Source organism: Sciurus vulgaris, assembly GCF_902686455.1.
Source record: "Sciurus vulgaris genome assembly, chromosome: 4".
Lineage (NCBI taxonomy): Eukaryota > Metazoa > Chordata > Mammalia > Rodentia > Sciuridae > Sciurus > Sciurus vulgaris.
In genome coordinates this window covers 24,388,893-24,416,706 of record NC_136464.1, presented here as the reverse complement: position 1 = coordinate 24,416,706, position 27,814 = coordinate 24,388,893, and the positions used below count along the sequence as shown (strand labels likewise).

General features: G+C 42.3%; 1 protein-coding gene across 2 annotated transcripts in view; it reads left to right on the top strand.

The window, feature by feature from the left end:
* The window catches only part of SORCS3 (sortilin related VPS10 domain containing receptor 3), a 582,251-nt gene that overhangs the window by 402,894 nt on the left and 151,543 nt on the right, over window positions 1-27,814 (top strand). For both annotated transcript variants that reach the window (XM_079135987.1, XM_079135988.1), the window contains exon 6: window positions 19,378-19,442. In XM_079135987.1, coding sequence (XP_078992113.1) covers window positions 19,378-19,442 — 65 coding nt within the window. The remainder of the gene's footprint in view (window positions 1-19,377; window positions 19,443-27,814) is intronic.

The window sequence follows — 27,814 nt, the reverse complement described above, 5'->3', positions numbered from 1 at the left end:
TTTTTTCTTTTTTGCTAATTTTGAGTCAATTCAAGGTTGTCAGTAAAATTATGTCACCCTTACATATCTGCATTTCTAAATGAACAGAAATCAATGGGATGCCCGTGAATGTGTCCCCAGCCTCTTATCTTCCTCTCTTACTGACCACATTAAGCTGCTGAAATAGACCAGAAAGAGATGAGGCGAATATAAACCATTGATCTGCAGAATTTTGCTAAAGATTATTTGGGACCAAATCAAATTGAGGTTTGCCCACCTGATTGAGTCTTACATGTGACTAGCACCCACCATGGATTTTTCAGGGGATCAAGATTGATTGGAAATAGAAAAAAAAAAAACAACCTTAAGATGAAAGTACAAATCGCTGATCATGGCAAGAAGTGCTTTCTCACAACAGAGTGCTGGGAAATCACAGGCATCTTCTGATCCTCTTTTCTCCCCTGACACCCTATCCTGATCATGGTTCTGCACATGCGTCTCCAGGTTTTCAATCAGGCCATCCATTGCCAGGTGAGGGAGGCAGGATACACAATTCTGAGCAATTCCAGGCAATTGATTTATTATCTTTTGAAGTTCTGCTCAAAAATTACCTACTTTTGAAGTTCCCTGAACCCTCTCTCACACTTTCACAGAGTGGCTAAGGGCATGCTTCTGGAGACAGACCTCTTGGCTCCTCTACTAAAAGTGCTAACATGGTGGGCAGATTTTCTAAGCCTCCGTGTCCTCATCAGCCTAATGGTGATAATAACACTGTCTACCTCATGCGGTTGCTGTGAAGATTCCATCAGAAAATGAACCATGCCTGGAGGGTCTTCTGCAGCCCTTCTACCAGTTCAGATAAGTCTGCAACTCCTCAGACAGCACATGGCCATGTCATGCTCAGCTGGAGTCAGTGTCTCTTTGCACCCCTCCCAAGCATCTAAACTGTGGAGTAAATTAATTTTCAGTGAGTTAGATATTGTCCCAAGGTAATTCTCTGTGATACTTTCCAGCAGGGAGGCTTTGAAATGCATTCCCTCATATAATTAATACATTGTACTGGCGCACCCATCGGCAGATGGATTTATCATCGCACATTCAGACCTGACAGAGGTCAGCCATCCTCTCTCTCCATGTGTGCTTATGTGCTCCCGGCAAGCTGGCCTCTTTCCTTTCTTTCCAGCGCTCCCCGTCCCACCCCACCTCACAGTCTAGCCAGATCTTTAGCTCGCTGGCTAAAAGTAATTATGATATCAGGCTGAAGTGGTGAGGCTTGGAAGGGCTCCACTGTCTGTTCAGGTTCATTTCTGACTGGAGTCGCTGAGCCATCACATTATCAAACATGTCACATTCACTTCTTTCAAATAATGGAGGACATAGGAATGGGGTTCTTTCCAAGACCCTTTCTCTCTGCTCCTGAGACTCATTCCTGGGTTCAGCTCCATTTAAAATACCCTTAAATATAATTAGGATTAAGAGTATGAGCATATATTACTACCATCAGCATCTTTGCCCTTCACATCATTAGTAGACCTGTAACTTAGCTGAGGAAACTGAGTGGTGAGCACTTAAGTAACTAGTCCCAGTTCACAGAGGTAGTGAGTGGCAGGGCTAGGATCTAACCCGGGCTGACCCCAAAATTGATTTTAATCATGACTTCACACCACTTCTGTGTCTCGGATAGTGTCTCTTTCAATGCTCAGTTCAGATTTCGCATCAAGGAGATTTCTGGATAAAGTAGACCTGAATCAGACAAAGGAATGATTTCAGGTCCTTTATCTAAGAGCTGCCATCCAGTCTGGGACCTGGGAGCTTCACATCATTTTTTTCAATGGGACCACCATCCCCAGGCTTTTTGGAGACCCTACAAGGGAGGGAAGCAGCTCATATTTTTCTCAACAAACCACAGGACCTTCCCTTGATAGTTAAACAGGATGATCTCGGCAAAGCTGACAAGATGTTTCCATGTTTGTTAAACAAGAAGCATTTGTTTAGTTCAGGAGCATCTGTTGAATAAACAAGATATCTGATGTGCCATTTGCTCATTGGAAATTAACAAACCCTTTAAAAATGGCAATTTGTCAGGAGTTATATGAGGCAGAATTCATTCTCAGCAAGTGAACAAATTGAAACTTCTTTTCTAGGCTTTCCAGAATGCCCTAGAGCCAGTTTGTGCAGGAGTTCAGTTTAATTCTTCCATCATTAAGGAAAATATGCAGATAATGACGGGGAAGAGAAGCAAATGTCCTGCTATGGTCATTGAGGCATCCTGGGGGATGCATTGTCCGGGGCAATTGGAGTGTGCTATTCCCCTTCTGGGTTTTGTTTCCATTTGGAGAATGTAGGTCTCCTACATGGGAGGCAACTTTTTCATGCTCTTTCCAGAATCCATTTGGTAAAACTGTGATTATCCAGCATTGTTACTGTGGCTTCCCATGTAGCAGGAGTGGGGTGAGGGTGGGGCTTTAACTTCCTACAGGAATAAAGGAGACAGGGAGGAGGATAACAGAATGAAGAGGCTGTCTCTTCTCTCAAGGGATGTATCTCAAAAGCTTCTAGGATATTATCAAAATGAGTGTGAGTGTGGCTTCATATTTCATGACACCCAAGAGCTTCGTAGCATTGCTCCATCTTAAATTAATCCTTTATCCCTAATTCTTGACTGTCCATAATATTTGATCCAGAGACCCAAACATAATGAGCAGTAAATGATGGGTAGTATTTTCTGAGTGCAAATGACATACTAAGCACATTACTGACATTATTTAATTAAATGCTCAGGAAGCTTTATGGTTGCCCCACCTATTGATAAGGAAACCCATACTTAGGTTTATGTAACTTGCCCAAAGTCATACAGCTTGAAAGAGGTAGAAGTGGGATTTAAACCCACATAGTCTGAGAACCACTGACTTGATCATGAGGTTGCACCACATCAAATAGTCTTTGAAGATGCGAGGTCCCTGGGTCCCTTGGTGTGAAGACTGTGCAGAAAAGACTCTGAACTCATGAGTCCTGCCCTGGGCAAAAGTATAAAAGTATTAAGCAAGATATGACAGATTCCTGGCAAGTGCTGGCTGGCTTGAGGTTGATGTGCTATTCTTGCTAGGTTGCAATTCAGATCCTTTATTTAGAGGGTGTTGTGGATGGGAGGGGTGATGGAGCGAAGCGAGGAGCTCTCAGGCTTTATATAAGTGGGTCCCTGTGGGCTCTAGTTAGAAGCTAAGGAATTAGCTGACTCTGGGCCCTGAGCAACTTGCTGCCTCATCTCCTCACATTAGCCCTCTTAGCAATTGATCTTGTAAACTTTCTGAATCAGAGAAATTAAAGATGAAAAAGGGCCTATTAAGTGATCTTGCCCCAGCCCCAGAATCGGCAGAATGACTCCCAAGAGAGGATTCCAGAGTGTCTGGTTCTGTTTAAGTTTAATTGTCCCAGAGGGTCTGACATCTTGCTCTTCCCCTGGGCAGCCCTTCCCAGGCTGATGGATGCAGGTGTGAGCAGACTCTCATGGGAGGCTGCTGCTCTCTGCCAGGGTCATGCATGTTCATCTTGTACTGCATCTCTCAGGGCCTGGGACGTTTAACAAATGGCCTCTGGAAATGCTGGGCTTTGGTGGGAAGCTCAGATGGGGTGGGAGACAGGTCAATCAGCTCTACCTGTATATTGGATCTGCTAAATTCACCTGTTGATCCTTTTAGCCAACAGATATATCTATAGTCAGGTATGTGCAGGTAAAATGGGGTGGAGGGTATATAACAGCAGCAGAGGTCAAGGACTGTTGTTCTCTCGTGAAGATTAATACATGGCTGTCGTATGTGGGTACTCCTTAGCCTGTATTATGAATGTCATACCATTATCTGGGTTAATTCTCATGACAACCCTGTGAGAAAGTATTGCTTTATTCCCTTTTCAGAGATGAAGATTCTAAGTCTCAGTGTGGTCAGAGTATATGAAGGCCATGTCACTGTTGGTGGTGGGGCTGGGATTTGAACTTAGGTTTCTGAGAGTAGAAAACTATGCTTTATTCCACTGTAGTCTGCCTCCACCTCAAAATAATGTACTGAACGAGGTGGGAGGGAGGAAGAAGCCGGAGGGGACCAGTGCTGGCTTTAAATTGAAGCACAGTTGGCTTTCTACACTGGGGAGCAGGGACTTGGGCATGAGCTATCTGCAGATCCCAAGTGTAGAGATCATGAGAGCATTTGCACACTCATGTGCACTTAGACTGTGATCCCTTCCAGGATTTGGCAAAGGAGGTATTTCTCCCACATGTCCCGTTAGAGAGAGACGCTGGGCGTAATAGTTCACTGACTGGTGCATGTATAGTAGGTATAGCTGGTTAACACTGGTCTGCATTGAAAGTCCCCAAGATGTCCTTGCTTGCTACTGAAGGAGATCTTATTCATTCAAGTACTTTTCTTTGGCTCCTGTTGGTTAAAGGACTGGGCATTCCCTTGGGCTGCTGGTGGTTGATTCTGGAACCTGGAGTATTAGCTGGCAAGGGCCAGCCTATGTGGGGGACTATCTTGGGTGCTGGGGCAGGAAGTGGAGACCTAACCATAAGAAGCATGAGACCATGGGATGTAGCAGCCCGAGAGATAAGTACTGGGGAGGCGGGGCCCTGGCTTGGGGTGGAGGGAGCATCAGAGAAGGGAACTATGTCACAATTTGTCCCCAGGTTTTCCCTAAAAGATTTGATTGTGGGACTTGGCAACCCGCACTTTTATTTTCTTCTTCTCAAAGCCTTGGGTTTTCAAGATGTAGTTTGCTCTGGGTGTGTCACTGTCCCAGAAGTCATGAAGTTGAGGCTCTGTTGAGGCTGAGCTCTGTCGAGGTTGAGTTACAGAGCTGTCTGAACATTGGGCAAGTCACTTAAACGCTCCTTTAGTCAGGACCTCTTTTTCTACATTTTCAGTTTGTGGCCAATACCTACTTCATGGATTCCCTCTCAGGATTAAATGACATAAAGCAACATGGTGCCTGGCACAGTCTTTGATGAACACATGTGGGTCATTCCTTCTCTCTCTTCCTCTTCTACCATAGAGGGCAGCCTGCACAGTGCCTCCCAGGGTGTGCTCTGGAGCCAAGTCCATCCGACCCAGTTTTTTTGGGTAGCTGCCATTTATTAGCTGCAGTGACTTAGACAAGTCACTTAGCTGTCCGATCCAGTTCCTTCTTGGCAAAATACATGCAAAACTGTACATTCCTTGTGGGAGTTTTCATCGTTTTTCCAATGATATAATTGAATGCCAGGCTTGTGCTAGGAAGTGGAGTTACCAGGGTGGGACCAGCAGGTACAACCCCTCCCTTTAAGAAGCTTACAATGTAGAGGTGAGGCATCACTGTTCAAGTGACATGAATTGTTATGAATGTTACATAAGGTGATAGGCATGGAGATTACACTATCATAGGGGATGACTCACCCTGAAATAGTTCACAGGTACCAAGTACCAAAGCGGATACCGTGGTGGCTGTCTTTTTCATGGGGTTCCCATGTGGCTACCGTCTGTTCCTTCAGACACAGGCCTGTTGTCTTCCAGACTCATTTCTACACCTGAACTCATAAGAGATGCCCTGTTTGCTACCACTTATTCCAACCCCAGTCTGGGTCTGGGATCGCTGTGAGTAGTCCATCAGTGTAGACTCTGGGTGGGTATATCTATGCTGGAGTAATGCAGCAGAATGCGGGTCCCTAATAGTCCCGAGGCAAAGACTAGGAAATTCTGATTTTATTCTCTTCAGAGCAGAGATACAATTAAAAATGTTACCACGGTAATTGGCAACATCCATTAACTTGATGAGAATTGCCCGAGGCAGCACATTTTCCCCCGTTTGCACATTATTAGTCTATAAATACACCTGGTTCCTCTCTCTTTCTTCTCTAGAACTTCCACAGAACGTCCTCCCCTCCTCCCAAACTGTCTCCTTAATGCCCTTTGCCTTTTTAATTAACTCTCTGAATTCTTCTAGCACTTCCAAATGGTACCACATAATCTTGCAGCTAATTACATGTGGCCTCGTGGCTGATCTGAGAGGTAGCCGTAGAAGCCGACAATACCGAGAGCACCAGGCTGAGTCGGCAGAGCCAAGTGTGAGTTCCAGTTCTGCCGTAACCTACCAGAGGATCTTTATTGACCTCAGCTTTCTGAGAGTGCCCATCTGTGGAATGGGAACAATGATGTCCACCCTTGAGGTCCTTAAAATTAGACAACTACCGAGTGCTGAGACCTCCCACCTGTTGCCCGCCAACAGCTCCTTCATCTGGTCTTTGCTGAGGTACAACTGTAGGCAGGTTCTGGCAACTCTACAACATTAAGAGAAGCCCTCTCCTGAGGGTTGCAGGCCCTGCTGGTGATGATAGATACCCTGGGGCCCTCACTACTGGGAAGTTCCTCTTTCTTCTCATGCAATTACTTGATCAAGGTCAAGGTGGGGCCACACACTCCCTTGAGAAAGGGAGTTGAAGGGGTTGGCAGTACAAATGGGGGACTCCCAAGTCTTCCTTCCTCCACAGCTGTGGAGTTAACAAACCAGAAATGGAAAGGATCCCTGGTCTTCCTCAGAGTTCCAGCCCTGTCACACTCTTCAATTTGCAGAGGAAGAGACCAGTCCCTGAAGGGTCAAGTGACCTAGTCAAGGCCACCACAGCTAGTCATTTTGACTAGAATCAAGGTCTTTATCTCAGGCTAGTGCTCCTTCTACTAAATTCCAACACAATTTGTACTGAACACTTTCTATATAATCTGTAGATATTAAAATAGATGTTTATATGTTTGTGGGTGCTCATGTGTTTCTGTATACCCCGTGAAGTTCTGGATTCCCCATGTGCATGTTCATTAAATATGGCATGTATCTTTTCATTTCACCTTGCTTGTTGTGGTTTGGATGTTAAGTGTCTCCCAAAGGCCCTTGTGTTCAAGGCTTGGATCCCAGGGTGGTGCTGTTGAGAGGTGGTGGAAACTTGAAGAGGCTGCGCCTATTGGGAGGTCTTCAAGTCACTGGGGACATATCCTGGCTGGGATCGTGGTGCTCCAGCCAGTTTCTCTTTCTCTCTCTTACTTTCCAATCATGCAGTGAATGGTTTTGCCCTGCAACACACTTCCGCCAAGATGTGCTCTCTTGCCAGGTGTCTGCAAGCAACGGGGCTCACCACAGACTGAGACCTCCAAAACAGAGAGGCAGAATAAGCTGTTCCTCCTTATAGTTGACTATCTCCGTTGTTCCTTATACTATCAGAAAGCTAACACACTCCCCAAGATCAAGTGAGGAATTTCCGAATGTTATGAAAACTTTGAGGTTTAGATGACTAACTTGTCGAGCATCACACAGTTAGTAAGTATAGGATCTAGGATCCAGGACTCCAAGCTTCTCTCTGAACCACTATGTAAGAGACGAAATATTGTCTAAATATTCATTCTGAGCCAAAAACAGTCCCCAGTGTGATAAGACCTCAGTAGGACTAAGTACATCACCCCAGGCTCAAGCTCAAAAGATGACGGGCAGGGAGAGTCATTTCCAGTTGTTTTCCTTTAACAGCTCTCTAAACCTTTATGAACCTGTTTCTTTCTCAAATTGCATCCTACCTGACTTTAGTAACCCCTCCACCCCCTCTGGCATCTGATCTCCATCTTACTGCTGGTCTCTGTGTGGGTGCACAGGCAGCTCTTGGACAATACTTGTTTTTCCCAAGAAAAATCACAAGTCCACACCGCTGGGTCCACAGGATTCTCTGTGCCTCATCCACATATACCTTTCTTTTCAACTCACTTTTGAAGACACGACCACAACACTCTGAGCAGAATACTCACCATTAGAGTGCGTGTCACATTTTCTTACCAGTATCTGCCCTGAAGTGCTGCTCACCCTACCAGTCTGAGCTTCTAGAGATCTGGAACCTGCTGTTACCAATCTTGGTTTCTTCTCTCCTGGTTTCCCTTTTGGTACTGGACACATAGTCGGTGCTAAGTACCTGTATGCAAGCAAGTGAGAGGAATTGTGTAGTTAATGGGCAGTTAGTGCTGATCTGCCCAGAACAGATCCGGCATTGTGGTGATGGGGATGATGGAGAGACCTTCCTTCTCCATTCAAGCTCTTGTAGAACTTCTTGCCAATATAAATGTCTCCCTCAGTTCTTCTTATGTACAAGACTTTAGGACATTTCAGTAGGTGCCACTTTATCCTGAGTTGTATTCTTGTTCTTTGGTGTCAACCTGTCTGAGTGGCTATGAAAAGGCACTTGGTGAACAATGGTGTGAGAATATCTCCATAAAGCAGTGCTCCAAGCTCTGATTTTTAAGATATATGTATATATATATAGAGAGAGAGAGAGAGAGAGATATGATTTTAAGGTAAACATATAGATATATGATTTTAAAAAGTCATAGACTCTACCATGAAGATCACCTTTACACAAATTTGTTCTAAAGAAATAGAATGAATACGTATTCAGAAACAGATAAATTCGTCCAATGGTACAATGGACCAATGGTACAATGGTCCAATGGAAGGGACAATGTAGAGTTCAATTTTTAGGAACCAATGGTGGCTTTTCACTGTCTCTGCCTTCTTGCTTCCTCTGGAGACAGACCCAAATATCCTGCCCTCCAGGCTGTCCATCACACTTCATGCCTTGGATCCTATCACTGTCTGCCATCCTGACTCTCTGATCCCACACATTCTTCAAGCCTAGCCCCAGTCCTCCCATCTCTGTGAAACCCTTCCTGATCCAACAAGACTACAGGCTCTTTGAAAGTCCCTCTACCTGTCACTCCAAAATTATCTATTAAAGGGGCAATGCATGCTCAGGAGGGAGATAATGGGAACTGAAATGCCAAGGTCCAAAATCAAATGACTGGGGACAAGGACTGTGCCTGTTTTCTGCTACCATTCGTCAAATGCTGCAATGTGCTTGGTTTCTTAATAGGATTAATGCATCTTCCATGTGCCAACTGTCTTTTCTAGAGTGTGTTATGAAACATGGTCTTGTTTAGAAATATGGAACTGTTCACAGGAGCTATGCCTGGCTGTAACCCATAGGACAAAGTAAACAAATTTGCCACATGGTGGCCGTCAGCAATTCATTGGGTGCTCACACAAAGTAGGTATTCAGTAGGTATTTACCAAAGGATTGCTGGTCTATGTCCTAATTGAGAAGTCATTCCATTGTCTTGTTTTAGTTAGCTGTTTCGCTTTGCGACTAAATGATCCAACCAGCACATCTGCAAAGGAGGAAAGGTTTATTTGAGGGCTCACAGTTTTGGAGGTCTTAGTCTATAGGAGGCCAGCTCCATTCTTTGGGGCTCAAGGTGAGGCTGAACATCATGGTGGAAGAGGGTGATGGAGGGAAGCTGCTCACATCACGGTGATCAGGAAGCAAAGAGAGACTCCACTCGACAGATACAAATATATATATATATATATATATCCCAAAGCCATGCCCTAATTTCCACCTCCTCCAGCCACACCCTATCTGTCCCCAGTTACCACTCGGTTAATCCTATAGGAATTAATTCACTGATTAGGTTAAGACTCTCAAAACCCAATCATTTCTCCTCTGAACCTTCTTACATTGTCTCACACATAAGCTTTTGGGGACACCTCACATCCAAACCATAACAGTGTTTAGGTAAGTTTTCATGGATTCTCTACATTAACGCAATCATGAAATTCCAGTGACCAAAGCTGAGCTTAACATTAAAACTGCCAGCAGGCAACCAAGTCTTGGCTCCTGTTCAGCTGAAGTGAACTTCCTTATCATTGGAAGTGACCTGCTGATGTGTATGGAGGTTTGTCCTGAAGATATTTCATGTGGCTGCTGGATTTGATTCCAGCCCTCCAGAGCTTGAAAACGTGTTAAATTAAATTAGACCATGCAGTTTCTTTCTTTTTCTAACTGCTTCCCTGGTAGAATTACATCATACTTGTGAACCAGTATAAACCTACATCTTTTATATATATAACTTAAGCAAAAGTTACATGGAAAATACGTTAGTCTGCCATGCAAAATGTAGTCTGTTATTTTTTTTTTCCAGTGTCTTCTATTTTTTGAAATGCATTTTGGCTTTGATCCACTAAATATATAGTTTGAAATATATAGTTTGCAAAACATTGTTCCAATCAGTGGCTCTTTGCCAGGAGAACAAGAGGTTGAAGGGCACATAGATATCCAGGTCCCACGGGAAGGCCCTGTTGATGGTGAGCAACTTCACAGTGGGTGTATTGGTAATGGCTCTGGCTACTAAAAGGTAACTTAAAGAGTGAAAGAAGACAAGAGAAGAAATGCAGTTAGACTTCAGGAAGAACCCTATCCATTCGTGTGGTCCTCTCTTTTTGTCTCTTCTCTTGGCTTCTGTCTTATCTCTGATAGACCAGCTTAAAATATCCAAGACAGGTTGTTTCAAGTCTCATGCTACAGTCTCTCAGGCCAATCCCAAAGTCTGACCCAGTTGAGTGAGGGTCCTGGCCCTGATCTTCTTGGCTGTAGACAAAGGGCAGGCCCACACAGTGTAGACGTGATGTGGGAGTCTGCACCTCAAATCTCTAATCCAGAGCAAGCGAGCATTTGATAGAGGCAGCAGGCATATGTGTGATTTAGAAGGGACACTCTTGGGGCTGGGGAGATAGTTCAGTCGGTAGAATGCTTGCCTTGTAAGCACAAGGCCCTGGGGATCCCCAGCACCCCCCCCCCAAAAAAAAAAGAAGGGACACTCTTAAAGTGGCTGCCAGGGGAGCCCTTGAGCTGGATGAGGTCCCTGAGATTCTGCTGCCCCAGCGTTGTCACAGGGGGTGCACATTTGTCGAGCAAATCAGTCAACTATGTTTGACAGACCCAGTATTGCTTTGAGGATAAATGGGGAAAATAGCAGCATAATAATATAAAATGAAGACTTTATTCACTTAATTGCCTAGAGATTAATTAAATGAATGAAATCTGTTTCATCATATTATAGAAATATTTTCAACATTTATCCTACACGTACTGCCAGGGTTGTTGTTGTTATTATTTGAATCCATGTATTTATTCATCTACTCAACAGATATTTAATAGATGCAGTGCAAGACATGTTGCTTGGCGCCAGTGGAAGGCAGAGTTTGATCAAATCTAGAGTCTGTCTTTAAGGAGAGCATCATCAAGAAGGAGGGAAAAAATTAGCTGTACAAATAATAAAAGGTAGAGTAAGATTACGTTTGAATCCAGGTTCCCTTTCTCTCTCTCTCTCTCTCCTCATTTCTCACTGAGTGGTTGGGCAGTTTGAGAGCTGAAAACCTCCCTTTCCTCATTTGAAAAAAGAAAAGAAAAGAAAAATGATTATGCTTCGTTGATCTCAAAGTTTGCTTAGGATTAAGTGAGATAACATGTTTAAGCTGATATCTAAAATCCTGGTACAGTAGAGGTGTTCAACAAATATTAATTGCACTTAAGATAATGTGAGCACATAGTATTACATCATATAAAGTGTTAACACATGCCTCTCTTGTCTAAGTATTTTACATACGTTTAATTCACTTAGTTCTCATAAAAATAATGGTGAGGGCTGTCATGATCTCCCTGTTGTGCAGATGAAAGAATGTGAGGCATGGAGCGGTTCAGTACGTTCCTCATGATCCCACAGTTAGTAAGGGATGAAGTTAAGACCCTCGGGTCTGGCAGCAGAATGGATGCTCTGCCCTGTGTCTCTGATACCTGGGAGGGAGATGCCTGTGCAGTCTGAGGTGGTGTTTTGGACTGAGAAGTGATTCTCCTCTCTGACTATACATTCGTATCACCTGGGAATATCTAAAAGGTACCGACTTCTGTGTGGACTTCACTCCAAGTGAGCGGTTCTACAAGTGTGACTCATAACCACTATCATTCTGTCATTTGAGTATTTTCTAAGACCCAAGCCTGTTCTTAGACCCCACCCAGGCCTCCCAAATGAGAGGTGATAAAGTACATCCCCGCATTGATCCCTGTTTTAACAAGCATGCCAGGAGATTCTGTTGTTCCTAAAATGAGAATCAGAATGGAATGACTACTACTCCAGATCAGTTAAACCAGAATTCTCAGAAGCAGGGCCTGCACCTTGGTATTTAATATTTCAGACACTTCCTTTCCCAAAGAAATTCTGATATTCTTCCAGGGTAAGGAGATTTGGGAAGTAGGTCCTAAGCTGAGCAGAACCAGAAGCAGGACCAATGAAAGTGGACTGGAATGAATATTCCCAGCAGAAGGACAGCTTGCAGAGATATACTGGGAAGAAAGTTGTGGGGTGAATTGGAGAGATGCATTGAGGTAGGACAGGGTGACACTTGTCAATAATAACGTATATTTCAAAATAACAAAGAGTAAATGATCACCACAACACAAAAATGATAGGTGGTGTTAGATATGGTAATTAACTTGATCTAAATCACCACACATTGTGTGTGTGTGTGTGTGTGTGTGACACACACATACATATACTTATATACATATATCAAAACATCACATTATGCCCCATTAATGTATATATGTATGATTGGTCAATTAAAAATAATATTCACGTAAGAAGATTCCTTTGTGGTCACCATACCGAGCTGACCAGTTGGTCGGGTACTTTGACTTCATTAGTATCCCACTTTCAGTATCTTCCTCCTCATATCCTGATTCCACCCTGGAGTCCATATTCACACAGAGGAAATGCACAGGATTCGGTCCTTACCCTTCCTCCTAACAGCTGAGTATGTTTTGAAGAGACTGAGTCTGAGGGTCCCAGTTGGATTCTAGTGCCGCTTGCCACAAACTAGCCATGTCTCTGGGCAGTGGCAGAGGCTCAGTTTTCTGATTTAAGAAGTGAAGGACTCAGATGAAATGATAATGTTTCAAAGGTTGCTGCATCTGGCTCTCTCGGGGACTGCTGGGTCTGAGCGAGCTGTCTCGGTTTTGGAGAAGTTCCTGTCTGACCTATTTTACGTGACAGGACTTGAAGACTCTTTGTGCAGAGGGCATGGTCACCAAAAATAAGCTTGAAACCACTCGATCCTTTTCATGTTCTCCTGTCAGTAACATCTGTGAGTGTATGGTTCTAGGAGGGGACTTTTAGTTTCTTCCCTGGAGGTTTGAGGATGGCTCCCTATTTCCCTTTGTTCCCTGTGTCCATGGTCTTTGTTCAGAACTCAGAGGTGTTCCCAACTTTGGAGAATAATCGCTGCCTTTTCCCTCAAGGTTTTAGATGATCCTTGTGCTATTATTGAGCTCATTGATTGTTAGCAAATTAGCAACAATCAATTCCCCCAAGTGGAGACTATCTCACACATCATTCAGCTCTGGATAGTTCTTTTCCTTCCTTTTTCTCCACACCAGGTGAGATGTCCACAATATAAACATTATCTGGAGCACAGGAAGGCCAGTGAAATCTCTTTTGGAACTCAGAATACTGAAGGCAGGGTGTTATGAGGTTTGTCTGACTGAATGAAAATGTTTTTATCATTTGCCATATTGTGATTGGATAAATTGATACATTATCCTGTAAAAACCCCTGAGGTCAAGGATTACATCTAATAGGAAAGAAAATGATTTCAACCCAGGACATGATTTCTGAAGAGGAGACCAGGGTGTCACTGGAGCCCTTATCAAGAGCTCTGTCCCAGGATTCGTGATGTACCATCAGTCTAGAGAGGGAGAAAGCATCAGAACTGAACCCTGTGGTGGTACGGAGTTCCATACCCAGCATTGAGAGCCACGTGGTCATCAGTAGGCCATGCCCCAGGGTGGGGAGAGAGGAAGGCAGGCAGGAGGGTGGATCAGATTACCTGGTGCTTCAAATGAAAGCTAATGATAACTAAAAATGTACAGAACACGTTCTGTGTGCCAAACATTCTTCTAAGTGTCTACTACTCAGCTCATTCAACTCCCATGACTCTGTGAAGTAAGAATTATGCTCCTCCTGTTTGACAGATGTGGAAACTAAAAGCCTTTGTTGGCACATATGTGTAAAATGTGATTGTGAGTTTTCAATAAAGGGCCTATTTCTTTCTTGAAGAAGCTTGTTAAAATCTACTAGGAAACATTGGTTTTTCTATAATCAGGATTCAGAAAATCCCTATGGAGAATTCATGATGGAGGAATTTAAAATTTTTCCAAGGGTTTTCATAGACTCATATCTAATTGTAATATCTTAACTCTATTTTGTACCATGAAATTTTGTTTTAAAATCACTTAATTAAAACGAGGACTATGGTACACCCAAACACAGGGGCTGTGGATGGCGTGCTTATGTTTTGCATCAGTAGCAGCATGTATGGATGTAATCTCTCTGCATCATCCAATACTTCTAGAAGCTCTCTAAGCATTTTCTTCCTTGCATTTTCAATGGGATGCCTGTAAATTCATCTTTTCTTTGCTGCAGACACCACCACAGGGAACCTTTCCTGTCTGGTGGTTGGTTCTGCACTGGATACTGCTACTGGCCGACTGCTCCATCTTGGTCTAACTTTAGCCCTGAGAATATGTGGGAAACTGGGTGTTGGAGATGGAAGAGGTGCTAGGGCATTCATAAAGCTGCTACTTGGCATATCTGCATCGACTTGGCTCTCATCTCCTTCCCACCAGCCTTGGCAATGCCCTGGTTCCTCCTATACATCTCAGCTCCTTCCACCTTTATAGGTCTCAAGAGTCAATCCCAAGCCCTGAACATCCTCCTTTTCAGTGGTTTTTATCTTTATTTACAAACTTCTCCAATTCACTACTCCTCTACCATTGACCCACCCTCCTTTTTCAATTCCTAACATTACGTTTTTACCAGTTATCACAAATATGAGTGACTCTCAGTTGGTGTAGTCCAGAACCAAGATGTTCGGTGATTTTGAAAATGTATACAGAATGTATTTATATTCCCTACAGTACTGCCTGCCTCAAGGGACTCAGGTCTGAGGGAAGCAGGTAGGCAGTATGTCGATGAGACTCTTGACTCTGGGAGGGATGTGTGGACCCAAATTCAATTCTTCCCCACAGGTGGGACAGTTTACAGGGAAAGTGAAGCTCCTGGCTTCCAGGCTTCTGGCCACCTACCTGTTCAAGTCCTAATTTTGCTGCTTCCTAGCTACGTGATTTTGAGCAAGTAGTTTAGGCTCTCTGTGACTGATTATGCCCTTTTAAAATAGGGGGAAAGATTGATTTCTAACTCATAGTTGATGTAAGGATTAAATGAGATCAGCATCTGTATGTAAAATAGTGCCTTGGAACATGGTGTACTCTCAATGTCTGAGAACTGTTATTATCATGTGGCTTTAGGCACATTACTTAATCTCTCTTATTATCCCCATTTTACCAAGGAGGAAAATTAGATAAATGGTACCTTCCTTAAAAACTCATTTTGAGGATTAATTAAGATAATGCTTATAAATACCAAACACAATGCCTGATACGGAAATGGTCTCAAAACCCGTTAGCATTTATCATCATTATTATATGTACTTTCCTAAACATTTCCTCAAGTGTATCCCTTCTAACTTCCACCCTCCCCCTCCCACAAAACCCCACCAAATATTTCTATTGTGTTTCTTTGATTGGTCTCTTTGTGTGCACATTTCCTACACTGAGTTTCCAGAATTAAGGGCTTGTGAGTTTAAGATTTTGGACCTGATTTCTTCTGCTTGGTGAGTGTCAGGTAGTTTCCTAATGCCATGGTGTGGTCCAGAATATCAGTAGTTCAGGGGCTTCTCTGCAGCATTGGTATTTGTACTAGGATATGAAGTGCTGTTTCTGAATGCTTATTTTTGCTGCCTTGTTAACAGGGGTTGCACAGAGTCCAGGCAGAGATGAAATGTGTCCAGCTAAAGATGTGGTTTTGTTGCTCACTAGGAGATACTTAGCAATGTCTGGAGACACTTCGGGTTATCACAACTGCAAGGAAACTACTATATCTAGTAGAAACCTGGGTTGCTGCTAAATAGTCTGTGATGCATGGGGTAGCCCCAACAAGGAAGAATAATCTGGGCAAAAATGTCAACAGTGATAACATTGAGAACCGAGGCTCCTGCTGTCAGGACTGCAAGGTTGGCAGCGACATCTCTGTGCTAGATGAGGGCCAGCAGGCCACAGCTCTGACCAAGGGGAGGGATGTTCCCCTTTCCTGGAGTTATTTTTCTGCCCCTGAGATTGGCTTATCTCCTCCCCTGTTGACCCAGGGACAGAGTAGCTTTGCAATATATTACCCCATCATTTAATCCAAAGAATTGTCTGACCTTGAACTGTATGTTGTAGCAAATGTTGGAGAAGTACACCCCCTGCCCTCAGGAAGCTTACTGTCTAATGGGCTGCATATCAATGAGCTATTCTACTTAAAACTGATGGTGTCAACAAATAAATATACTAACCCTCTCCAATGAAGCAGCCTGTGGACTCCTGTGTCTGAGCAAGCTGGTCAATCCAGGTGTGGCTGGGAAATGAATGGATTCAGATGTGTGTACACTCCACTGTGCCTAGCTGTGTATCTGTCTCTCAGTATGCTTCCATTTGTGTGATCTCGAAGATGTGTGTTTATACATGGACTGTCTCTGTCTCTGTTTCTTTCTGTATCTTGGTTTGTGTTTCTGTTTCTCTATTCTTTTCTTGACCACTGTTCTCATTTTGTCTCCTCTCCCTCTCTCTTGCCCACCCACTGTCCATTCTTTGCCCTTGAATATCCACATCATTCTTATAGACTTGTTCTTTCTATTGGACTAGAAACATACCTCCAGGTGACCAGAGAAGAAATAGAATTCTTTCATTCCTACTGTAATTGGAGGACTCCCAGGGAGATCTTTTCAATTTTCCTGGCATGTCTTGATTGCCAGAGCTGAGATGTCTCATGATCATATAGGATCACAGGACATCTTGGAGGTTCAGAGTTTTGGGTCACCGAGCTTGACCAGACTTGCCAAAGCACAGGTTGAGCTGGTTGGACAGATACGCACAGGATGGAAGGGAAGGTGCACTAAGCTGACAGAACCACAGGTATCCATTCTAGTGAGCCAAGCCCAACTCAAGGGGAAACCAGCTTCATTACCATGTAACGGTGGGAGGGTGTGCCTGAGTTCTCTGCAGATGTAAAAGAGAGAGATGGTCGTGAACTGTTGTCATCTAGGAAGGTTTTCAGGAGGACTCGATTCTTGGTACAGCCTTGAAGAGGAGTATGAGTTAGATAGAAGGAAATGAGGTTTGTTTGCCTCTTTTCAAGCTCTGCAGAGGCACGGACTTCTTCCTTTGTAGCAGAGCACAGCATTTGATGACCACAGTCAGGCTGAATCATTATGTTTCCAACTGTGACCATGCCACCCTGCCAGTGGCCATGGGGAAAGGGTGGAAGAATAACAACCGAGAAGCTTCTAATCTTGAGAATCACAACTCGCTGATAAAGAAACAAGAGGCTGCTGAGCAGAGGAGGTGTTGGTATAGTCCCTCCTGATGCCCTCTCTCCCTATGTGTCCAACTGCAAGTGAGTTTCACATTGAAATTTTGGCATCATCACAAGTAGACTGAGTTATTACATCAGTCAACACAGGGAGCACATAATAGATACTAGGCATATTATGGTCAAGGGTTCCAAATAAATAAACCAGAGTCCCACTTCTTTAAATTTTATATCCAAGTAGGAAAGACAGAAATGGCAATAACATCAGAGATGTGATTGATTCCTGCAAGCTGCACATGGAAATCCCCATGGAGCTTTAAAAGAACACCGATAGCCTGATCCTGTCCTATAGGTTCTGGCTTCATTGGTCTAGGGAGCGGCCCAGACATCCACGTACATCAACGCCCACCCACTAGTGGTTCTCATGAGCAGCCAAGTTGGAGGACCACTGAGGTAAGGATGCCAAGGTGTAGCAGAGGAAGGGATCGTGAGTGAGATGAGGGAAGGGAGGGCTGCTGCAGGGGCGAGGCCAGGTGCACTTGGAGGAAGAGCTGAGATGTGACTGGAGAAGAACAGGAGGGAGATGCTGGCATAAGGAGGACATCAGAGCTGCTCTGGGACAGGAAGTCAAGACATCTGTCTGTTTCTGGACCAATCCCTCTGTGACATTAGACAAACAAACTTTTTCACACCTCAGTTTCCCCTCCAATCAAATATGTCTAATGATACCTGTTCTCCTCACCTTGGGGGTTTGCTGTTAAGATCCAATGGGGTAAAGAAAAACAAAAAGATAGTGTGTCAATGACCATTGGAGTAAATAACCCATTAGAATAATGCCTCATTTTTCAGCTTATTTTGGGGAAGAAAACAATTTGTATAAGTAAGCTTTTTAGATAACTGAAGTTTGAGCTTTCAAGACATAATCATTTTATTTTAACCAAAAATGATTTTTTTTTCTTTAAAATATATCACTTGCAAACCTGGCTTCTTAAACAGAGCAATGGGTAGGTTCATGAGCCCCTGCTTCCTTTCCTCTGTGCCTTCAATCCTTTGCTATAGATGTCAGACCCTGAACCATCCTACAGTGCAGCCATGCCCAGGGCTATTGAGAAGCATAGGGGTTTATGGTGTGGAAGATTGGGCTTGGAGTTCTTCAGTCTGTTTTTCATCTATTTTCTATTTCTCTTGCCACCTAGGTATCAGCTGTTGATTCTCACCATTAATCTACTTGATTTCTAACTTGTTGTTTCCTACCTATTGAAGACTGGAAAACCAGAAAACCAATCTTAAGATGGCGTTTAAAATAAGAGTAAATAGACTCTGAGCAGAGCTTGCCAGAGAGAATGTGCTCTTTAGTGCATGATGGGGAAGTGCCCATTGGCAATTTCCGTTAACTTTCTGGGCCTGACTGTGGCCTTGCACTCCTAAGGTGGGAGAGAGTTGCCTGAGCTTTACATGTGGAAGTTTAGAGATCTGGAGGGTTATTTGTAGGGATTCTCAGCCTTTCTTCTTCTAGCCATTGGCCAGAGACCACTAAGGTTTCTGAACCCAGTCACTGGGAGAATTCTGTCCCTGCCAGATCAGATTTCGAATGTCGTTGTTTGTAAGGGAGGAGAAAGGAAGGGTAGATGGGATTAAATCAGGAGGGCACACATTGAAGCCAACAGAACGGGCAGGAAACAGTGGTGGAAGTAACCAGCACTTGGAAGACCAAGGAGGGAAAAGAAAACCTCTCAGAAGGTGGTGGGTGGTGGAGAAGCGCCAAGGACAGAGGTTTAGACCAGCATCGGTGGAGTCTTCTTCTTCATCATGTCCTCCTTCTCCTTCTCTTCTTGAGTTACTGACTCATTAACACCACTCTAGGACATAGTAACCATTACAGGTGACAGTTTCTAGGGTCAGCCACACGGCTATGCTGCCAGTGCTCCTATGGTGAAGGACAGTCCTGTTTGAGACAACCAAATACCAAGTAAGGACCCCAGGTACTTCCACCTTGCTGGCTGCTGTCCCTGTCCTTACTGAGCCTCTGTCTCCCTTCCTTCTGCAGGTCCGTGGCCGGATTGGATAAGGAGGCGGACCTGGTGCACATGGAGGTGCGGACTGCGGATGGATGTGAGTGCCCCTGCAGCTCAGGCTAGGCCCAGGGAGATCTGCCTGCGGGTCTTGCTCCTCCCCCAATTTGCATTTTAATGGTTTGGGAAGATGAAAAACCCTGAGCTCCATTAATGCCATATCCATCCTTATTTCCCAGAGTGGGGGAAGAGACTTCTGGTCCCAAGGGAGACATTTCGTTGAAATAAACCCTCAGGAATGAATTTTCTGGGGATGTGAGTTAATGTGATGAATTTTGAGACTCCTGTTCATAATTTCCTTGGCATCTTCAGTGTAATTGAACAGGGATGTCTGTAGCTCATCACAGTATTTTACATTCACATGGTGAATTGCAGGGACTGCTTGATTTAAATAAACAAATCATTTACATGGTCAGGCTTACCAGAAAAAGTAACTGAGCAATTATTTGCAAAAGGACTCATTCATCCATGCAACAGATATTTAGGGATGACCTACTATGTATCAGACCCTGGAGATGCAAAGGTAAGCAAAGCTTCTATTGTCCCTACAGATAAAGATCTCTGTTCTAGCAGTGGAACCCCAAGATTTCAAACATATGACCTCCTTTGTATCTTGTGGCTGTGCACTTCTCACACAGAATTTGACTGAAAAGGCATCGTTTTGCACTGATTCAAACATTTCACTCCTCCTTGGATTGACTTTATTTGTAGGACATTTTCAGTATCAAAGGAAAATAAAACCAACTTCAATAAAAATATATGAAAATATAATTAGCATCCCCAAGGATGAAAATAGAACCAAATTTTCTAATAGGGGTGACCCAGAAGAACAGAGATCAAGCACCTATCTGCCTATAAGTTAGGGTCCTGGGCTTTGCCACTCTCTAGCTGTGAGACCAGGAGAAAATTCCCTAACCTCTCTGGGATATAATTTCCTCTGTGATCTGAAAACACTCCCTTTGCCCAACTCAGCTCACAAGGTTCTGGGTTGACCAAATAGAAAAGGACTGTTAGAGAAACTAGGAAATGTACAAATCAGATTCTGCTCTGACCTGGCAGTGGGTGTTGCTGTATCATTCAGGATACATTAAGTAAACCTACATGTGCTCTCTCCAGAAGTCTGTTCCAGGCCAACCATAGATGCATGCCAGAAACAGACATTTGGCAAATATGTTTCATTTGTTTTTTTTATTTTTAAGATTTGAAGGCAATCAGCACTTGTTACTATGTATCTAGCACTCTGCCTATCTCCCTCCCTCCCTCCCACTTTCCTTTCTTCCTTTCTTTTAATCCTTAAATAAGTGTAATCCTTGAGGTGGGGAGATATGACCCAAACTCTTTTTAATTTGTTTTGCAACAGAAGAGCTCTTTGAGATTTAAGAAGATAATGTCACATACTTAAAGTCATTGATCATGAGAGTTATAAAGACTGAACTCAAAATTGTATGATTTGACTCTTTCTGCTGAGAAAGAAATGGGGCATGTGAGTGAGCTGTGGGGTTGAAGAACCCATCAGGACAGCAGAGAGTGGAGAGCTGGTCTCAGGAAAAGACCCACAGACCAGTTTTGGGTGTATTCTTGCCTTGACTTTGCTTTCTGTGTCAACCTTTTAAAGCCACATATGTCACATCTATATGATGGATGGTAGTCATCATATTTTAAGAGTTGAGAGAAACTTTACATGATGGTCTGACTTTCTACTTAATATAGGAATTCCTTCTCCTGAAACTTACCATGTGTTTTCCACTTCCTTGAGACTGAAGATCCATCCTTTTCTTTTGATGGGCAGCTCCTTTATTTAAGTATTATTTATTTTTAAAAACAATTTCTTATATTAAGCTCAAATTTATTTTCTGAAGTTCAAGAATGCTGGTCCAAATGAGTACAAGGTCTATGGTACAGGAAAGTTTATGAGATAAAACATGCATAACACTTAGAATGTTCTTTGTCAGAAGCCATGAATTGAAAAAAAAAAAAAAAACCATAAAATCAGATAGAAATATAACAGGAACAAATATTAGGTGTTACATTTTGGCTGAAGTGTATTATATATTAGTTCTGTTCCCTTTTTTGTTTTTTTAAAATCAGGTTTTCAGTAGTAAAAAGAATTTCTCTCAACCTACTGAGTTGGTTCTATCCCAGTTTTATTTAGAAAACTCACATATAAAAACCACAGTTTTTGGATATTTTCCAAAAACTATTTTATTTTACATCCCCTAAGGAAATGCATTATCTCTTTCCTTTGTGGCATATAGTGAATGCTTCTTTTTTTTTATTGTAAACAATTGGGATGCATGTTGTTTGTCTGTTTGTACATGGGTTAAAGGCATACCATTTGTATAATCATAAATTTACATATGGTAATGTTGTTTGATTCATTATTATTATTCATTATTATTTTTTATACTCATGAAGTCTTATATACAACATCTCATCATCACAGAAAGGAACAACATGTATTTTATTTTTCTCTTTTTCTGACAGAGGAGTTTAAATTCAAAGTTGTCCAAATTCACAAAGCTAGTTAGTGATGGGGGGAGGGGTAAATGTCTGGAGCAAAAACTTCTTAACAAAACTAGGAATAGACAGGAACTTCTAATCAAGGGTATCTATAAAATTAATTAGCCTCATACTTAATGATAAGATACTGAAGAGCAGGAAAAAGTTGGGGATATTCACTCTGACCACTCCTGTTCAACATCTTGATGAAAGTACTAGCCACTGCAATAAGGCAAGAAAAATGAAATACAAATTATCTAGATTGTAAAGGGAAAAATGAAGCCTGTTCTTCTCAATGGCATGATCATTTTTGTAGAAAACCCATGGAATCCACACAAACATCTACTAGAAATAATAACTGAGTTGAGCAAGTTTGCAGCAGATAGCTACTTCAGTGGAGAAAGGCTATTATTTTCAGCCAATGATGTTGGAACAATTGTGGCACTATCCAGGAAAAAAAAAAACTCAACTTCAAATAATGATTCACAACTTATACAAAATTTAACCCAGAATGGAAAATAGATTTAAATATAAAACATAAAATTCCAAAAGTTTTAGAAGAAAACATGATAAAATCTTCATTTCCTTGGATTCAATGAAGAGTCAAATATTGATAAGCTATTAAGAAAAAGACAGATAAAATATATCATACACAAATTTGACTTCTTCAAAATTAGAAATGTTTGTGCTTAAAAACTAACCTTTAAAACACTAGGATAAAATATTTGTAAATATATATTCAACAAAAGTCTTACAGTCAGAACATATAAAGAACTCCCAAACATAGCAATAAAAAAGTAAATAAAATCCAACTTTTTTTAAAAATGGGCTAAAGTTTGAGCATATCATTTAGCACAGAAGATAAAGGATGACAGATAAGCACATAAAACAATGATCAACATCATTAGACTTTGGGGGAATGCAGATTACCACATGAGCAGGGCACGGTGGCATACACCTGTAATCCCAGAAGCTCCAGAGACTGAGGCAGGAGGATTGCAAGTTCAAAGGTAGCCTCAGCAACTTAGCAAGGCCCTAAGCAACTTACTTAGACCATGTCTCTAAATTAAATATAAAGAAGGGGTGAGGATGTGGCTCAGTGGTTGAGCACCCCTGGATTCAATTCCCTGTACTAAACAAACAAACAAACAAACATGTTTTGTCACTATCTACCCATCAGAATCAATAAAATTAACAAAATTGATACCACCAATTGCTTACAAGCTTGTGAGCAAATAACACTCCTATACCATTGTTTCCAGGAAAGCAAAATGGTATAATCATTCTGGAACAAAAACAGTTTAGCCGGCAGTTTCTTGTAAGTTACACACACTTTATTATTCGGCAGTCTCACTCCTACATACTTAACCTAGAGAAATGAAAAATGATATTCGCACAAAAGCCTGTACACAAATGTCAGTAGCAGATTTATTAATGATCTCCAGAAACTGGAAACAAACCTAATTATGCTTCAGTGATTAATGGATTAACAAGCTGTGTTCCATCCATAATATAGAATACTACTCAGTACTATTGATATTGGCAACAACACAGATGAATTTCAAAGACATTATGCTGAGTGAAATAAGCTAGTTTCAAAGGGTTACATATTGTATAATTCCATGTATGATCTTATGGGATAGACAAGCTAAAGGGAGAGAGAAGATATCAGTGGTTTCCAGGCTACAGTAGGTGTTTGACAAGAAAGGACTGTGTGGGACCATTTTACAACATGGTGTAGCTGTTCTGTGATGTGATTGTGCTGATGGTCATGTAAATCTATACTTGTGCTCAAACTTATAGAACTGTATTTGAAAAGACTCCTTATGTGTACATTGGAAAATTAAGTCGGCACTAAAAAATGATACTAAAATTAAATTCTGTGGCAAAAAAGAAATGAAGGCAGAGTTCTTAGCTTCCTATCCTTTCTCATTTATTCACCCATCCATCTGGTTCCTCCTTTATCTAATAAATCTAATCATATTTCTTTAAAACCTATATACGCCAGGCACTAAAGGGACATGCAGGTGAATGTGGTATCATCCCCATCATCAAGAAGCTTGCAGACTTATTGGGGAGATGACAAGTATTTAAATGATTCTAGTATGCTTCAACCTCTTTAATAGAGTCAGGCATATATTACCTTGAATCATAAATGAGACCATGACTGTTAATGTAAGTAAATTGGGGAAAACTTCTCAGAAAGAATATGTTTGATTTGATGCTGAAGAGCTTAGTAGGAATTTATCACAGCATTTGGATCAAGAGAAGAACTTCACAAGTTTCCAGAATTAGGAGAGGTGGTGTGTGCAAGGCTATAAATTATGAATTGGGACAGAGTGAAGGGAGAGGGTTGGGGAGACTCATGAAGGGACTTGTAGTCCACATTGGACTTGCTAAGTGCACTTGCACTATCTGCCAAGACAGACAGAAGGGTTAGGGTAGAGAGATTCTCCAAGGCTTAGTGGAGGGTTAGCCTGCCTTGCACTCCAGGTAAGCGCCTGCTGCTTTTCTGTTCCACCTCTCCTGCTTCATCAACGTGGGAACCACACTTGCAGTTTGTGTGTATCTTTTTGAGGAGTAGGGAGAAATGATCTTTAAGGTGTGTATGAGCAGCAAGACTGGGAGAGTAGAAACCTATAATTTTAGTTTTTCCACTGAAAGGCCATATGGTCCAGAGAAGCAACTAAACCTGTCTAGATTAGTTTTCCCTCACTGTAAAATGAAATAGAATTAAGGATTTATTTATTTGCTCAGGGAACAGAAAACACGATATGCTCTCAAAAGGACAATTAAATGTTGCTCTTTATTGTTCCCAGAGCAAGGTAGGGATACTGGAGTCCATGTGAATATCAATATAGAAATTGGTGCTTCCCCTGTATTTATTCCTCCACTCTCAAGTCACTTCACTGTACTGAAACACTTCCTAGGTAGGGAAGACAGGTGGTTCTCAGATTAAGTGTTATATCACTTGAGCAACTTACTCTTTCACACACACGTATACACCATATATCAATGAATGAAAAATCCCTAGGAAAAGGTTCTAAAAATGTCCTGGTGATTCTAAAGTACAGGGTTGAGAACTATTGCACTAGAAACGAGCTTCTCAAACTTCAACACGCTCATGCTCACGCTGCATCCAAAGAACTTGTGATAAAACACATTCCATATGTCTGACAAGCTCTCAGGTGCTCCTTGGGCTCCAGAGACCACAATTTGACCAGTACTGTGCTGGGCTGTGCTAAGGGGGACATATAGATAAATAGGACACAATGGGAACCAAGAAACCTCCAGGCTGATAGGAGAGGTAGATGCACACAAAGATCACATAATGGGACATAATGTGCTGAACTCCATGGAGACTCTGATATAAGTCTCACAGACTGGGTGCTATGGGAAATGGAACGGAAGCTTATCCAACTGCTGGTGATGGGAGGCTGCAAATAAGGGGCCTTGCTAAGTTTTCATCTTATGGCTGGAATGGGATTCCCAAGGAGAAAGTGGGAGTGAGAGAAGTACACTAGACCTGCTGTGTCCAACATGGGAGCCGTTAGTCACATGTGGCTATGGAGTCTTGAAATGTGTTGTCCAAAGGTAGATATGCTCTAAGCAAAAGATATGCACCAGGTTTCAAAGACTTACTGTGAATCAAAGAATGAAAATTCGGCTTCTTAATTAATTTTAAACTGAGGACATGATGCAGCGATTATATTTGGGGGTATATTAGGTTACGTAAAACATTAAAATAGAGTTCAGTTTTATATATTTTTTAACATGGCTAGAGATAAGTTTAGAGGGTCACTTGTGGCTCACATCATATGTCTACTGGGCAGCCCTGCTCTAGACCCAAGAATCCCAGAGCAGCTGCATCAGCCAGCAGTGCAGCGCGCTGACAATCCTGTCCCAAAGCCTGACTCCCACAGTCTGAAGCAAACCTGGCATGAGCTGTGCTGTCCTTGGTTAGATGTAGAAATCGCCACTCTGTCCCAGTCCTGGCTCACCTCAATGGGAGTCAGATTTCCAGATGAAGCTAAAAGCATTGAATTCTAACTTGCCCTGGCCGAGTTGAAACAGCAAAGCCTACCAGTTTGGTTAACAACAATATAAATCTGTTTCTGCCATGAGATTCAGTATTTAAATGGCCTTTCTCTCCATTCTCTTCTGAAAACTGTCTTTCTCTGAATGTCCCTTGTGCCTTTTTCATTTTTGAACACTCAGTTATTTAGTCACAGACAGACACATGCATGCATATACATGCATGCACACACACCCATGAGCATACACACCCTCCATCCAAGAGGCTGGGCAAATGTTTTAAAACATCCAGATATTCCTGAAACTTCTAGAATCAAACCCGTAGCCCATGTGGCACCGCTCCTTGTCCTTGTGCCCTCCTCAGCCCTCATTAGTCAATCACTGCACTTCCTTGCTAAGTCAAGATGAAACCTGATACTTCTTAACAGTGTCTGGGCAGGCACAAGCAATCAAATAGGCCTGCCACACAGGTGAAACTATTAGCCCTGCAAACCAAACTCCAGGCTCCAGAAATGTAGATTATTGACTCCTAAAGGACCTTGGATTATTGGTTAGTTCAATGGTTATCAGGCTCAGAGTTCTAGCAGCTAGACACTCCGAGGCCATGATGGAGATGGAGCAGGAGCTGAGCTCCTGCAGTAGAACTGCAGACCCATTGCCTTTCTTTCAAGTATAGCATGTGCAAGAAACTCTGTGTATCAAGGGGACAGGATTGTCTTGGCTAAGGCGATTCCAGATTTTTTTTTAAAAACTGGAACAGATAAAAGTTTTTCAAATTGCATTTTGTTCTAAAAAGATCCACATGTGTGAGAAGATGCCTGAGGTGATAGGCAGCCAGTGACAGGAACTGAACCCGAATATGGGTTCTGGTCTAATTTGCAGCCTGAGTTTCCTTCTGTGTTTCAAATGCACAGTGCTTAGGATCACAGGTTCTGGTACCAAATTGCCTGAGTTCAAGTCTCAGCTCTGCCACTTCCTTGAGCTAGAGAACTTAGGCACGTTATTAAAACACTCAGTGTCTTGGCTTCCCCAGTTTTCTCACTTATAAATTGAGGATGATAATAATGAGAACTTCCTACTGGACTGTTTCACAGATTAAACAAGTCGATGCATGTAGTTCATAGAATACTAGGGAACAGAGTGGACTCAAAACTGTTACTGTGGTCATCTTTGTCACCATGGGCATTATCATACAGTCATCACATTCAGGGGCAGATAATGTATTTGGCAGGGGAAATGGAAAGAGCCCTGGATGGAGTTTCAGAACTCCTAAGATATTCAAGTTTGCGATTTCTGAATGTCCATAACTTTGCCAGATAGTCCCCTGTGCTTTAAGAAGATGGAGAATGTGGGAATTTTCCTTTGAGATATTAGAAGTTTCATAAACACTTTGAATCCATAAGTGCAAGGAGCGGAAAGTGCCTTTTTCTTTTTCTTTTCTTTTTTTTGTGTGCTTGTTGATTTCATTTGTTTGTAAGCTCCACTACAACTCAGGTGCTGTATGAGGCATCCACAGCACTGCCATCTTGGTTTACACTGTCTGCAGGTAGTTTGCCCTGCTCCCCATTCAAGGAGAAGGAGGGTTTAGGAGGCTAAGTAACTTTTCAGAGTTCCCTCAAATCTTTTGCTTTTACCTATTTGCATTTTGAAGTTAATGTTGTTATTTAAAATAAACAGCTCCTGGGTATTTCTCTAAGAACAGACCTGAAGAGCTGAATTTGCTTTTTGTTTACAGTTTTAATTCACTTTTTCAATTTCTGACGATGTGCATATTACCCAGAGGGATGGCAGTTGAGCAAATCATGGAAAATTCTTTCCTCTGAGGTGGCAAGAAGCATGATGTCTAGGAGGCTTGAATATGTAGTGGTCTCAGAGGTA